This window comes from Piliocolobus tephrosceles, chromosome 13 (genome assembly GCF_002776525.5).
Source record: "Piliocolobus tephrosceles isolate RC106 chromosome 13, ASM277652v3, whole genome shotgun sequence".
NCBI classification, from domain to species: Eukaryota; Metazoa; Chordata; class Mammalia; order Primates; family Cercopithecidae; genus Piliocolobus; species Piliocolobus tephrosceles.
Window position 1 is genome coordinate 122,843,933 of NC_045446.1, and position 14,488 is coordinate 122,858,420.

The following is a 14,488-nucleotide window of genomic DNA, read 5'->3' on the forward strand; positions in this document are numbered from 1 at the left end:
GATGGATGAGCTGGATTTGTGCACCAGGGGCTTGCTTTAGCCCCATGGCCGAGTAGCCTCTACTTCTGCAGCGTAAGCCGTGCTGGAAGGGAGAAAGATGCAGGTCTGGGTGCCTGGCCACCCCTTCTTCACCCAGGAACCAAGAAATAAAGGCTTGAATTTAGTTCTGCAGTAACTCATTGCTGAACCCCCATAGAAGGCAGCCAGTAATCACAGCAAGGCCCCATTTCTACTCTGGGTGGGAGAAGGTAGGAGACAAATGGAGAATTCAGCTGAGAGGCGTGGATCCTGTTTCAAGAGAAAGAATCCCCCAAGACAGATGTCAAGCACCTGGCCAATGTGCAGCCAGCGCTGATGGCAAACCCCAGCTGACCACTGCCCTCCTCCTCCTGCCTCCACTGACCACAGAGAGCAACAGCACTTTGCCTCGATGTACATATATATGTATATATATATACACACACACACAGAGAAACCCACACACTACAGACATATGCATCTGTATCTATATCTATACATATGTGGGGTGTGGAAGATGGACATTAAGTCCAGCCTTCTTCCAGGACTTGAAAAACTGAAACAGAAGCAGAGAGCAGTAAAAGCCATTGCTTTCCTCTTCACTTCCAAAGACATTGGAAGAGATGAGAAAAATCAGCCTAGTGAAGCAGGGGCAGAGGGGAGGAGACAGGCGTTGCCCAGTCTCCAATCCACTTCCTGACCTCGACCCACAGGTGGAAGGTCTGCCCACCCTCCGTCCTGAAGACAGGTGGCCAGAATCTGGAGGGAGACGCCCGCTCTGGCAAAAGAGGGGGCATGCAGGACAAAGATCCGGGCCGTCCTTGGCAGGCGGAGGAGGACACACCCCCACACGGTGGCCCTCCCTGTCTGAGCCCAGCAACCTCGCCCCGGGGACACCTAGGGTGGGGTCGAGTCACAGCAAAGTGGCATGGCCTGGGTCATCGTGGTCCACACTGTTGAGAATCGCTGTCTGGTCTTCCGGAAGCTGGCGGTGGCACAAGTCTGAGAGCCGGGCAAAGGGGTCAGGACGAGAATGTCTCTTCTTCTTTCGGAGGCAGACAGCTTCGTCGGGCCACAGAACCTGAGAGTTGGGAAGCTGCTGAGCCTGGGAGGCAGAACCGTCTAGGGAGAAAGGAAGAGGGACGCAAAAGAGAAGAAAAGCAAGCGGATGAAAAGGAAGAACGCAGCCTGCTCACCTTTTCCACCTGCATATGTTCCGGGATTCTAATGTTGAAACAAAGGAATCACCTGAGTCTAGAGAGACCAGAACGAATTGCTGCAGAGAAACCACTTTCTTTTCTGCTAAGGCAACCAGCAACCTGACCCTGCTCCTTCACTGGAATAGGAGTTAAGAAAGTGGAATGGAGAGGATTTTCTTTCTCATTCATTTCTTTCTCAATCAGTCTACAAATATTTATTTTAGTGCCTCTTTTTTTTTTTTTTTGAGGCGGAGTCTCGCTCTGTCGCCCAGGCTGGAGTGCAGTGGCCGGATCTCAGCTCACTGCAAGCTCCGCCTCCCGGGTTTACGCCATTCTCCTGCCTCAGCCTCCCGAGTAGCTGGGATTACAGGCGCCGCCACCTCGCCCGGCTAGTTTTTTGTATTTTTTTTTAGTAGAGACGGGGTTTCACCGTGTTCGCCAGGATGGTCTCGATCTCCTGACCTCGTGATCCGCCCGTCTCCGCCTCCCAAAGTGCTGGGATTACAGGCTTGAGCCACCGCGCCCGGCCTTTAGTGCCTCTTGAGTACTAGGCATCATTCTAAGGACTGGGGATCAGGGAGGAACAGGCTGGGGCTCAGGGCATCTTTCTCATCTGCCCCAAGCAATGACTGACTTTATACAATATTTTAATTCCATGCAACCGTCAGGCCTTGACCCTTCCTGGAGTGCCCAGGCCTCTCCTCTGTCTTATGGCCCTTCTGAAGATTAAGCAGGAATGCCTTTGCTATCTTCAAAGACTATGCATCCATGTTAGGGTGCAGAGGAAGAGACAAACTGTCAAGACTTTAAAAGTACAGAAATAAAATTTGCAGTTAGTGAAAATACTACAAAGATCAAATAGAGTCAACTGAGGCACTACTCCGCTCCTTAAAGGGTTAACACTTGAATTGCGTCTTAAATTATAAGCCTTCTACAGATCTGAAGAAAAATTATTATTCCCAACAGAAGAAATGGCATTTGTGCAAGCCCCAAGTTAAGGGTAAATGTGGTGTGTCCCCAGTACAGAAGGGAGGTCATCTCAGTTGGAAAAGAGTGAGGCAAGAAAGACAGGCAGGGCATCTAGGAGCTTGAAATCTGTTCTGGTTACGATGGGAATCTTCTGGAAGGTTTTAAGAAGTGTGTGTGTGTGTGTGCGCGCGCATGCCTGCACGTGTGCGTTCGTGACTGAGAGGATGCTGTTACGTGTCCTACAGCTTGCTGTGGTGGCTGTGTGTGGAATCTGTGGTGCAAGGTACAAGGATGGGGCTGGAGCACCAGTCACAAGGTACTGCACTAGTCAAGGTGGGACAGACAGTGACTCAGAACATAGAGTTAGCAATAGAGACAACGGAAAGTGGCCAGCTTCAGGATATGTGGCAAAGGCTGAGCTAACAGGTATTACCTAGCGGGCTCGACGTAAGATGCGAAGGCAAGGGAAGAATCTGGGAACTAAAGGGCCTGACACCCCAGGGGGCACCAGTGCTAGTGATTAAACTGAGGAAGAGCTGAGGAGAAGCAGACCTGGAGAGGTTGATCAGTAACTCTGCTTTAGACATCGTCAAGGCGTATGAAACACCCACGTGCACATTCAGCTGGCAACTGGAAAGATGAGCCATGATCTCAGGGAAGGGACCTGGACTAAAGACAGACATTTGGGAGATGCCAACATAGAACTGGTAACAGGACCACTGCCATCAGAACAAGAGAGAATGCAAGTCTCTGATGTGACTTTTTTTTTGCAACAAAGAAATACATAAGTTATACATATATAAAAAATATATATTGATGGGTCTTAAACGGGTTAAGAATGGGCTTAAATTGGTTGAAAATGCAGCTTTGAGCTCCAATTTCTAACCCAGGCCCTAAAAACATCATTTTCTTTTTCTCTGCCACGGTATTTCCATCTGTAAACTGAGAGGATACTAGTACCAGCCAAAGGCTAAGTGATTATAAGTGATCACCGTCTCCCAGAGACTCATGGGGCTCTGAATTTCTGTATAACACTCTCCCATAATCCTGTCTATAAGGAGAGTTACTGTACAACAGTTATCAAAGATCTGTAAAGAAACTGTTCAGCATTCTTCCTTGACAGCCTGCCACAACACTCCTAAAACCATTCATGAAAAGAGGGTTTTTAACAAACATTAAAGAATTTTCTAGTCTTAAAGAGGGCTACATTCGTTTTGCACTCAGAAGCTACCTATCCCTGCAAGATACACATCGGACATACTTCGATAGAGGCGCCCTCTCTGTGGGGTAAGGAGGCTTCCTTCACTCGATCTCACTGAGAAGAGTGCAGCCAACCTGCAGAGGCTGGGCCCAGGCTGCAATGTACCCTGAGCTCCACATGGGGCCCCGTCATGCCTATGTTCCCTAGAAGGCCTGAAATGATAGAGGGGAAGTAAGTAAGGAGATACGTGCAAGGTGAACGGCAGAGTGGAAAAATATATCTGTACTATTTGTGTTGTTTGACAACACACTAAAAAAATAGGATACATTTTCTGAAGCTGTAAGCACAGAAAAGTTTCTGAAGGCACATACGCTGAAAATGACAGTTCTCCAGGTGAATGGAAACAAATTGGGAGGGCAATCAGATAGATTCTGCTTATCTTTCTCATTTTGTATATTAAAATCATGTTTGTGTATTGCTCGAAAAATAGTGTTAAAAAAGGAAGGACAAGAGAAGCTTGTGGATTCAATTCTAGAGAAAGCCCAGGGTTGGGACCCTGAGCCCAGTCACCCTCCTGACAATGGCAAGGCAAGGTGGGAGAAGTGGGGCGGGCCACTGCCCATCATTTACCGGATCGTTTCTTTGACTTCGAAGAGCCCTTGGATGACTTTTTGGGCTTCTTTATCCGTTGGTATTTCAGAGCCTCCAGCCTCTCAGGTGCAGCAGCGTTCCCGGGTGCAGGTGGAAGTGTTCTGGAAAGGACAACCAGAGAGCCACAGGTCAGCTCCCGAATGTGTGGGGCTTTGGAAGAAGGACTGGAAGGAAGCCAAGCAGCTGACCCATAGAAGGTCAGAGTTCAGTCCCACAGAGCCCAGGGTGCCCACGATGGCTCCGTGACACCCGCCTTTCTATTGCTCCTGGAAAGAAGAAAACCCAGTAGAAAGCTCCAGGAGCATGGCCCACCTCGGTTGGCAGCCAACCTGCAGAGCCATCAGCAGACCCTAGCAAAGGGAGAGAGAGACTTTAACAGGAAGCCCCTTCCCATGTAACTCAAGCTGGGATGTATTCAGTGTCAGAGACAGAAGTAGGCTCAACGTCTGGAGTTCCTAGAAATCACCACCATCAAGACTTTGGCATGGAAAGTAAAAGGGCATATTAGAGCAGGGGGCAAGCAGCTCCCATCCCAGTGAACCATCCTCCATCTCCAGAAAAGGGGGTGCTAAGCGAGAAACCCGGACCCCAGCTGCTTCTCCTGCAGCTGCAAGATTCCCGCAGCACAGCAGCAGCTTACAGCAGCGAGTTCTTGTCATATACCAACATTTTCAGGGCAGTGTATCCTCAGCTCTGCAGACGAGGCTCAGCTCTCCTCGGCCATGTAAGAAAACAGGAGAAGGTGGCAGGAGATGACGGCAGAACAACCAAATCTGGTAGCCTCCCAGAGCCCTTGCTGTCTGTAACAAGAACGTGGTGAACCTCTGTATTTTAGGATTCGACAGAGAAACGAGGTTGTTGGAACAGAAGTGTACTGGCCTCTCTTCCTGCATCCTGATTGTCACTTGTCTGGTGGATCAACTGCACAGTTAGGACAGCGTTCACGGTCTGGCCACACCCGTGCAGCAGCCCAGGTACACAAGGGAGCCAAGAGAGCTGAGAGGACAGGCCGCCTGTGACACTCGGTGCATACTGGAGAGAATCTTTCAAGAGTCATAAAAGAGGAAAACCTAAAAGACATGTTCTCAATGCCATTTCTTCTCAAAGTAACCCACGCGGAGCCTGAGGAATGAAGGGGAAAGAGAAAGAGACAGGTCACTCTGTCTTCCCACCAGCGCTGGCATCAGCACGCGATCAGAGAAGCAGGGACACTCTGGGGCTAAGGTGGATGGGCGTGCCTCGCTCTTCTTCTCCTGGACCCCCCAACTCCCTCCCCTATCGCCATCGCAAACAGTTTTTAGAAAGTCCTGATTAAAAGAGGTAGGACAGACAATGCTGTGAGGGCAAAAGAAGACCCCAAAGGTCAAGAGGTCTGAGGTTAAAAAAAAAGTTACGAGGGATAGGAAACCTGCAGCCTCCTCCAAAACATCAAGTATCTTGGCAGCAAGGCAGGAAGAGGAGACTTACACACTAAATGCAGATAAGCCTCTGGTCTCTGGGGTTTCCTGCATGCACTGGCAATGCAGTGACCTCCATCTTCCTGGGGGATGTCATCGTTCTCTAGTACTTTAGTCCATAAAGTTTCAAAAGGCTCCCTCAACAGTTCAGGTCAGGATCAACCTCTTGACTTTCCATAGCCCCTGACAGCAGAGCTGAGAAGGACACACAGGGTCTCTTACGTGCACACACAGGCACACACAGCCCTCTCGTGAAGAAGTGACCCAACATGCCAGTCTACCCAGAGAGATCCTACAGCACAGCAGCAGCTGGGAAGGAAGCGGGAAGGCAGACAAAGGGTGCAGGTGCCCGGGCAGGAGGGAGCACACCTTGCCAGTGTGGAAGGCACATCCTCACCCCTTCTCATCCTCGACTGAGGCTTCTTCGTGCTGCCTACAAGGAAAGTCAGTGTGAATCCACCTATTCAGTCGATCTCTGTCTCCTGGCCGGCCTCTTCAGGAGGACCACACAGGGTGAGCAACGTGCGGTCAGGGAGGCACATGACCAGCAAGAACAGTAGTCTCCAAGGTCATCCAGGGAGACTGCAGGAGCACGAGAGAAACAGGTACAGGGTGCCCTGAAAACTGTTAGAGATTCTTCAAGCTAGGTGAAACTTCCAGGGGTGATACGATGGTTAGAATCCACCTCTTATCACTGTTGTCATTTTTATTTAGCATTGATTTACCACTTACCACAGCAGGCACTGCTGTACAGTAATTGCCTGTAATCTCTACAGCAAACCTAAGAGGTAAATACTACAATGCCCCCATTTTTCAGATGGAGACACTGAAGTTTAGAGAGGTAAGCAACCTGTCGAATAATCCAGTCATCGTGGGACAGAGCCAAGACTCTTAACGTTAGGCTCACCTCTCAACTGCCCTTCCAACGTCTTCCCAATCAACACAAGTATAGCAGCTACAAAGAAGAAAAGCATGGCATCCCCACCACACGTGAGAAACAGATATGCCTTGCAGCGTACTTGAGGCTAGCACTGACATTCTGTGCTTTGGTGGAATAGCCCCAGTAAGACAGACCAGGGCTGTAGAGGAGCCTGCTTAAGTTGTATCTTCAGGCAAAAATTCCCAAACAGTAATGATCCAGTAACCAGAAGCAGCCGATTTTCCCTTGAGAAACAGCCAAGCTCCAGCCCTTCCAGGACACCTGCTGTCCACCTGTTTAGCTCTGGGCTCAGCACGGAAGCATGGCCACAGGACAAAGAAGGCTGTGGACACACCAAGACCCTCACCCAATGCAGGAGGAGAAAACAAAAGCTAGTGTCTGGCAGAACAGGAGGGAGGAAGCGGGGCAGGCAAAACGAGTCTACTTTTGGCACATGGTACAGAAAAGACGCAGAGAACGTGATCTAACAGACTTTACGAACTGCATGTAAAGCCCTGGGCAATCGAATTGCCTCCCTGTTTTAGGAAAGGTGACCATGTTTGCTGCCAATGCCAGCCCCACCTGGGACCCTTTGGTCATGGAGCTCCTGGTGCCAATGTCTCAGATGGGAAGCTTCAGTGAAGCAACTCCATCCTATCCCTGGAATTCAGCTGTCAGGTAAATCTAAGTTTGATCCATAGATGACCCCATTACACCAGAAGCCAGTCCTGGGCTCTCCAAGAATTTAAGGTCACAGCTCTCTTCCCAAACAGCCTATACTGTTCTAAAGCATGCAGGAATGCTACGAACCCTGGGGCTCCCCTTCTTCCAGGAAGTCAGGGGATTACTGTAAGATGAGGGCCTCAAAGCCTTGGCACAGAGGTGATTTTTACAGTACAGAACTACCAACAATTGCCTGGAACTTACTTCTCTTTTTTTTTTTTTTTTTTTTTTGAGACAGGGTCTCTGTCGCCCAGGCTGGAGTAGAGTGGCGCAATCTCAGCTCACTGCTGCCTCAACCTCCCCATCTCAGATGATCTTTCCACCTCAGCCCCCGAAGGAGCTGGGACTATAGGTATGTGCCACTATGCCCATCTATTTTTTGTATTTTTTGTAGAGATAGGGCTTCACTATGTTGCCCAGGCTGGCCTCAATCTCCTGGACTCAAGAGATCTGCCCTCCTTGGCTTGCCAAAGTGCTAGAATTATAGGCATGAGCCACCACACCCAGCCAATACTTTTTCTCTTTTCAAAAAATCCATAGGCAACCCAAATCACGACCAGGTAGCCCAGGAGGTCTTATCTGCTTAGCTCTCAGCTTACCCAGAAGAGCTGAGGAAAGATGCAGCCACATCAAAGTGGAGGCAAGCCTCAGAACAGGGAAAGTCAAAACCCCCTGCATATTTCCTTAGCTCAGTGCCCATGAGCTGACCATTATGACCCTGTTCAGGTGTTCCCTGGCCAACAGGCTGAATCAGTGGCTTGATGGGCATTTTCTTCCTCTTCTCATCATCTGAGAGCAAACACCACCTGCCTGATTATACCCTGATGGAGGCAGAGGAAAGCCACTCACAGACAGGCCATAGCAAGGGAAAGGGTGGGCCCACTACAGGAGTCTGGAGGTCTGAACCCACCCCACTGACCGCAAGATGGAACCCTTCTGTGGGGCTGGGCTCAGACCAGTGCTGTGCCTCAGAACCTGACAGAGGCTTGTTTCCAAAGGGGCTCCTTCCTACGGCTGACCCAGGACAGGTGCCACTCCATGCTCCAGACCCACCTGCCTCCCTGCAGTGACAGCCTGAACAGGAAAGCGAGTGGAAGGAGAGGTGAGGACAGGGCATCACTAGGCTCAGACGGGAGCTAAGAATTGGCTCAGCCTCCCCACAGTCCACAGAAAGGACAGGTCCACACAATACAACTCCCCATGTTGAGAAGGGAGTTGGGAAGAGGAGGAAAAAAGGGAGAGAGAAAAGATGAGAGGCAGGGGCAACAACTACATATGGGCCAAAGGAACAGGAGAGGAACTGAAGGGAAAAGAAACAGCGAGAACGCACGTGGACAAGAGCTGTCACAACTTCTCCAAGCAAGACCAAGAGGGCACACATGCAAAGGTGCAGCATGGAGACAGCCTCTGAACAGAGCCTGCATCTCCCCAGGGCCCAGCAGCCGTACCGGGAAGGCTCCCAGCAGGCAGGAGAGCCCAGCACTGAGGGGCTGACTCAGGATGGGGAGGGTCTCCTTCTCCTAGGCTGGGGATGCTGGCCAGGCCCGGGAGAGAAACGATGGTCCCTCATCGCTGCCCCTGGTTTCTGGGTTTGCCACAGCAGTGAAAAGAGAGTGGGCTTCTCTTGGATCTGGCACAGTGGGGACACTGAGAAAGGGTAGGGTCAATGGAGTTGAGCGAAGGGGCGAGGAAGTAACACATGAGAGCGGAGTCTAGGAATTTCCAGGAGCTGGGGTGAGAGCTAGCCTAGGGCTCCCACACCTCCGGGGGCCATGGAGGAGTCACAGCTGGGAGAGGGAAGGAGATGGGAAAGGTGGAAGACCAATGGGTCTATGGCCGCAAGAGGGCCCCAGAGCAGGTGAGCTCGTAAACGCTGCCTGACAGCCCTCACACTCACCCTATGCCAGACAGCCTCACCCACAATTCCGGGGCCTTTGGGCTGCTGACAATTTTATAGCTACAGATGGTAAAGAAATGTCAGGGCAGTCCTCTTTATGGAGGCCACTCTTCGGACTGAATGAGAATTATAGCCCTTGTTAGGAAAATGAGCCGCCCTTGACATCTCTAGGTGGGGAAGGCACCTGTCTCCTCGCCTGGGAAGCCAGAAGCACCTGGACGGGAGGCTCGCTGTCTCCCATGCAGGTGCCCAAATGCCTGTGTGTGCCCAGGCACAGGGCAGAGGGTCCGTGGCGACAGGCAGCACCTTGTTAGGCTACTGTGAGAGGGAGCGAGCTTCAGGTGGCCCTGAGTCTCTGTGAGGGACTCAAAGGCTCCCTGAATGCCCAAGTTCCTTTGGCTTCCACCTGGAAGGACACTCAAGGAGAGGTCGACTGCGGGGGCAGAGGGAGGGACACAGTGCTGGTCCCTGGGGGGTTTCACTTCTTGCCAGCTCAATGCCTGTCTGCCCAGGGGAAGCCTGCCCCCTCCCCTTGGGGAGGTCCTCCTAAGACCCTTTCCCTACAGCAGGACTGCAGGGACCTGACCCTGCGGAGGACCCCACTGTCAGGGAAGACGTGGGGCTCATCCCAACCTTGTGCTCCTCGAGAGAGCCTAATACCACGAAGATCCCAAGAAGCTGGTGAGGGGTCAGCCACTCCAGGAGAAGGGATGCTATGCCTGGGGCTGCTGGGAGAACAGGTGCGGGAGGTTCTTCCTGGATACCAGAGGGGCCCCAGAGAGGTCCCCAAGGGTGCAGAGATGCAAAGCAGATCTCGGGCGTTCTGGGCCCTTTCGGGGGTGCATGCAGGGCCCCAGGGCTTCTGTGGGAGGCCCTGGGTGTACTGGCAGCAGGCTGGCAAGGCGTCGGAGTGAGGAGAGCCACAGGGGCCTCTAGAGGGGCTGGACATGGGGATGGGGGGCAGAAGCTGCAGCTAGGCGGTGCCGAGCGTGGCTCGATGTGGGGAACCCAGAAGCCGTGGGGATCGAGGAGCGGCAGCGGCCACCCCACGGGGCGGTGAGGGGACATGGTTTGGATCCCCTGTCCAGGAAGCAATGGCCCGGCCGAAGCCCCGTCCGCCTGCCCGCCCCCGCCCGCCCAGCCGAGGAGCTCCCTTACCTATTGAGCTGAGGAGAGGCTTGTCTCGACAACACTGCCCAGATAGCTGAGATCAATCAGAAACAAAGCAGTTATCAACACCGGCCGGGGGGCACCGCCCACGCACACCCAGAGGGAAGCAGGGGGGGGGCACAGCGAGCACCGGACAGGCGAGGCCGGAGCGCGGGGCAGGGAGGAGGAGAGAGACGGAGACCCAGACACGATGGAAGGAAGCAGATGAGCTGAGCGCGCACAAAGCACAGAGACAAGGCTGCCGCGGCACCTCCCGCGCAGACAGAGGCGGCGGCTGCGGCTCCTCCACCTCCCTGCGCCCTAAGCTCCGCACCCCCTTCACCGCCCCGGAGCAGCCCGCGGTGGGGCTGGGGGTGGGAGGTGACCCTGTACTTCCAGGTACCAGGGAGGGTGGGGGACGGGGCAGGGGGAGGGCGCTGGGCTCCCTCCTCCTCGACCACCTCCCACCCTGCCTACCACCAGGCCAGCCTCCTCTGGAACTCTCTGCTCCCTCCACGGGCGGCTACATCAAGAAGAGAGACCAAAGGACGGAGCCAGAGGGAGAAAGAGAGAGAAGAGGGCGGGAGGACGGGGTATCCAGGGGCACTACAGAGGCGTGGCCAGTTCTTCTGAGCAAGTCGGGTCAACCCAAAGACGATGGCGAGGAAGGAAGATAGGCAGAGAGAGAGACTGACTGGAGAAGGAAGGAGGGGCAGGGGGAGGAGGAGGGGGGACGGCAGGGGAGAAGGATGAGAGAAGAAGAGGCAGAGACAGGTGTCCAGGCTCTGGTACCTGGAATACCAGCTGCTAGTTTAGAGAGTGCTCTCGCAGGCGGGCTGATAGCCGGAGCGTGTCTGTCTCTCTGCAGCTTCCTGCGAGGTATACAGGTGGGGATGGGGGACGTGTCCTGCACATGGTCACAAGGCCTGACACTTTTCTCTGGGCCTCCAGGAGAGGCTGAGGAGGGGGCTGGAGTCCGGCGCTCACTAGGGCTGCTAAGGGCCAGGAGTTTGGGAACAGGAGGCCCCTGGCCTGGTGGTCTGGAGAAGTCAGGCTCCGGGGTCCTGCTTAACAAGGAGGAGGGGCCGGGGAAGAAAAGGAGGCTAGACACGAGGTGTGTGGGCAACCCCCAGGACCACCGCCTGATGCCAGGACCACAGGGACACGGAGAGCCATCAACTCCAAGAGGGACGGGGTCCACCCCCGCGAGGGCACTCGCTGTGATCCGCTGCTCCCTGGTAGGTGGTGCGCCCGCTGAGAGCTCAGGGCTTGCTGGAGAAGATGCCTCATGCTCCTGGAGGGCACCTGGGCAGGTGGGCCCGCTCCACCCCAGCGACTGCACCCTGCCAATGCCGCGGCGGCCAGAACTCCTCTCCCGAGGGATGCTGGTGCAGCATGTCCACACAAGCCCTGTCACCGGGCGGATGGACGGGGTGGAGGGCAGGGCGAGGCGGGTGGGAAAGGAAGTTGACCAGGTGCGGGTGGTGGAAGAGGCCGCGCACTCACCCTGAAGTAGGTAACGTGGGTGGTGGGGGCTCTGGTCGGAGCAGTTCCTCCCCCATCCTTCGAGGGGAAGGCGTCTGTCCAAACACGTCCAAGCTGTCCCCAGGCCCAGCAGGGGCAGGGCCAGGTGGAGGGGAAGGGTAGCCTGTGGCCAGTGTGGTGAAGCCCATGGCGGGCCGGTAGCTGGGACTCCCGCTGCGGCTGCTCTGGGTCGGGGAGCCCGTGGACGGTGTGGACTTTCGAGAAAAGCTGACTGCAGCAGGAGGCTGCAGGGTGATCTCTGACATCTCTGCCTGCTGTAGGAGGCCCGGGCGAGGCCGGGCACGGGCGGCGAGCTCAGGGGAGCCAGTGCGGGAGCTGAGGGGGCTTTGGGTCAGAGGTGAGAGCCGGGAGGGCTGTAGCACCACTTGATGTAAACTGGGCTCGGCACGCCTGGCCTGCCGGGGGCTGGGCCGGGGCCGGGGCTGGGGCTCGTACCACCGGGTGTCCAGGCCAAATGTGCTGGGGCCGCCGTGCGCCCCCGGCTCAGCCGGCTCGGGGTAAGGCAGCACAGGTATGCCCATGCCTTGGCTTGTATGTCGCAGCTGCCCTTGGCTTACCAGAGGTTGCATAGGTCTGTCCTGCCACTTGGCGGCGGGAGGCGCTGGGACAGGGCCCCTGCCGGGCGACTTGCCTGCCCAACCCTTTGGTGCCTCCAGAGACAGGATGCCCGGGTAGGCTGCGGGCACCTGCAGGGAGGTGGGGGGCAGTCCTCGGGGGAGGCCGGCCTTGGGCTGCAGACTCTCGGGCACATCACAGGGTGGCAGCTGGTGGGGGAACATCATTGCTGGGGTCTCCAGTCCCCCGAAGGGGAATTCTGGCCGGCCCCAGGGCTCAGGGGAGCGCCCTCCTGTAGGTGTCTGAGTCAAGGGCAGCGTGCTGTTGGATGCATTCTCTCCATTCTCCTCGGGGATGGTAGGGTGGCCAAAGGGCCCCTCGGTGTGCAGGGGCGGGGACGACATGACGGAGCTCAGGGGGCTGCCCACTTCTGGCACGTAGAATGGGGGCGGCTCCACCTCCCCAGGGCTGCTGCTGCTGAGGTACCCATAATACTGGCCGTGGTGGAAGGGTCGGGGGGCAGGGGGCCGGGCCTGACCTGTGGCCTGAAGCCGACCTTCCAGGCCACCGGGGCCCTCCAGCCCACGGGGCTGGAACCGAGGGCTGTATGCTGGTGGTGGCAGGTAGGACTCCTGGCTGGATGACAGAGGGGTGAGCTGGGACTTCAGGGCGGCCACAGATGTGGGCACCAGTGGGTCCTCATTCTCCTCATCCGACTGGCGGAACTCGGGATACATGTCTGTCTCCTCGGCGAAGGGGAAGCCCTCGATGCGCCTGCTCTTCAGTGAGGGCTCCATCTCGGCAGGGTCCATCACGAAGCGGCCGTCAGGGCCTCTGCTGATGAGTTCGATGGGCGTGGTGGCCTCCGCCTCGGCCTCCGCTTTGGCCACGCTGTACTTCTTGCTGCTGATGGCCCGCTTGGTCTTCTTGTACAGCGACAGCTCCTTCTCGCGGGTGGGGCTCAGCATCCTCTTGGCCGCAGGCTGGCCCTGGTCGTCCGAGGATTCTGACGGCGCCCGGAGCGTGCGGATGCTCTCAGGGCTCACCTTGCCAGAGGACAAGCTGCAGGGAGGAGTGAGAGCCGGTGGGGGATGAGGTGGGGGAGTGTGCTGGCCAGGACTTCCTTTCCCTCTCTCGGCAACCACCCAGCACCCAGGATCCTCATGCTAAAGAAAACTGGCTGTGTATCGTGGTGTGAAATGCTTTGATCAACTCTCCACTGTCTGGATGTGCATCCTCCTTTTTTTTTTTAGAGACGGGGTCTTGCTACGTTGCCCAGACTGGTCTTGAACTCCCGGCCTCAAGCAATCCTCCCGCCTCAGCGTCCCAAAGCACCAGGATTACAGGTGTGAGCCACCGCACCCAGCCCCCCCTCCCTGCATCATCCATCTTTCCAGTGAACACTCCCCTCTCCACTTTTGTGCTGGCCTGCCCCCTCTCTGGTGTGCTCTAAGCATCCCTCCAGCTTCATTCCCCCCTTTTCAAGGCAAGCAAGCTCACTTTAATATCAACTTAAGCAATACATATTAAGGAGGCAAATCTGCTAGGGTGGGAAAACACTAGAGAAATACATTCCAAGGCTGAAGAGAAACTGATTACTGGCTAATTTGGATCATCTACACTGCCACTCCCTCTTCCAGTGTGGACAACTTACAATTAAGACACAGGTCAATCCAGAAGAAATGGCTTAGAAACAGAAGAATGGCTTAGATGGGCTGGGTGAGGCCAGCCGTCTACCTATGTGCCCCCTGCCATGAACAGCACAGTGGTCCCAGGATCAGAGACACTTACGGAGACTCCAGGCTCTTCCTGCAGTGGGTGATGGAGAGTGGAGGGTCTGGAAGGAAAGAGAAGGGGAGAGGCTTCTGAGGCCGAGCCAGCAGGAGCCAGCAGGAGCTGACAGGGCGGGAGCGCCGCCGCCGGGGAAGGAGCTGACAGGGCGGGAGCGCCGCCGCGCGGGGAAGAACCTGACAGGGCCCCCGAGCGCCGCCGCGCGGGAAAGGAGCTGACAGGGCCCCTGAGCGCCGCCGCGCGGGGAAGGAGCTGACAGGGCCCCGAGCGCCGCCGCCGGGGAAGGAGCTGACAGGGCCCCCGAGCGCCCCCGCGCGGGGAAGGAGCTGACAGGGCCCCGGAGCGCCGCCGCGCGGGGAAGGAGCTGACAGGGCCCCCGAGCGCCGCCGCCGGGGAAGGAGCTGACAGGGCCCC

At 55.7% G+C, this 14,488-nt stretch overlaps 1 protein-coding gene across 1 annotated transcript in view; it reads right to left on the reverse strand.

Annotated features, from left to right (window-relative positions):
• Positions 1-388: 388 nt before the first annotated feature.
• The window catches only part of IGSF9B (immunoglobulin superfamily member 9B), a 47,100-nt gene continuing 33,000 nt past the window's right edge, over positions 389-14,488 (reverse strand). Inside the window, exons 17-20 of the mRNA XM_023185904.1 lie at positions 14,075-14,120; positions 11,690-13,345; positions 4,018-4,139; positions 389-1,140 (exon numbers count right to left, since the gene is read on the reverse strand). Coding sequence (XP_023041672.1) covers positions 932-1,140; positions 4,018-4,139; positions 11,690-13,345; positions 14,075-14,120 — 2,033 coding nt within the window. The 3' untranslated portion in view covers positions 389-931. The remainder of the gene's footprint in view (positions 1,141-4,017; positions 4,140-11,689; positions 13,346-14,074; positions 14,121-14,488) is intronic.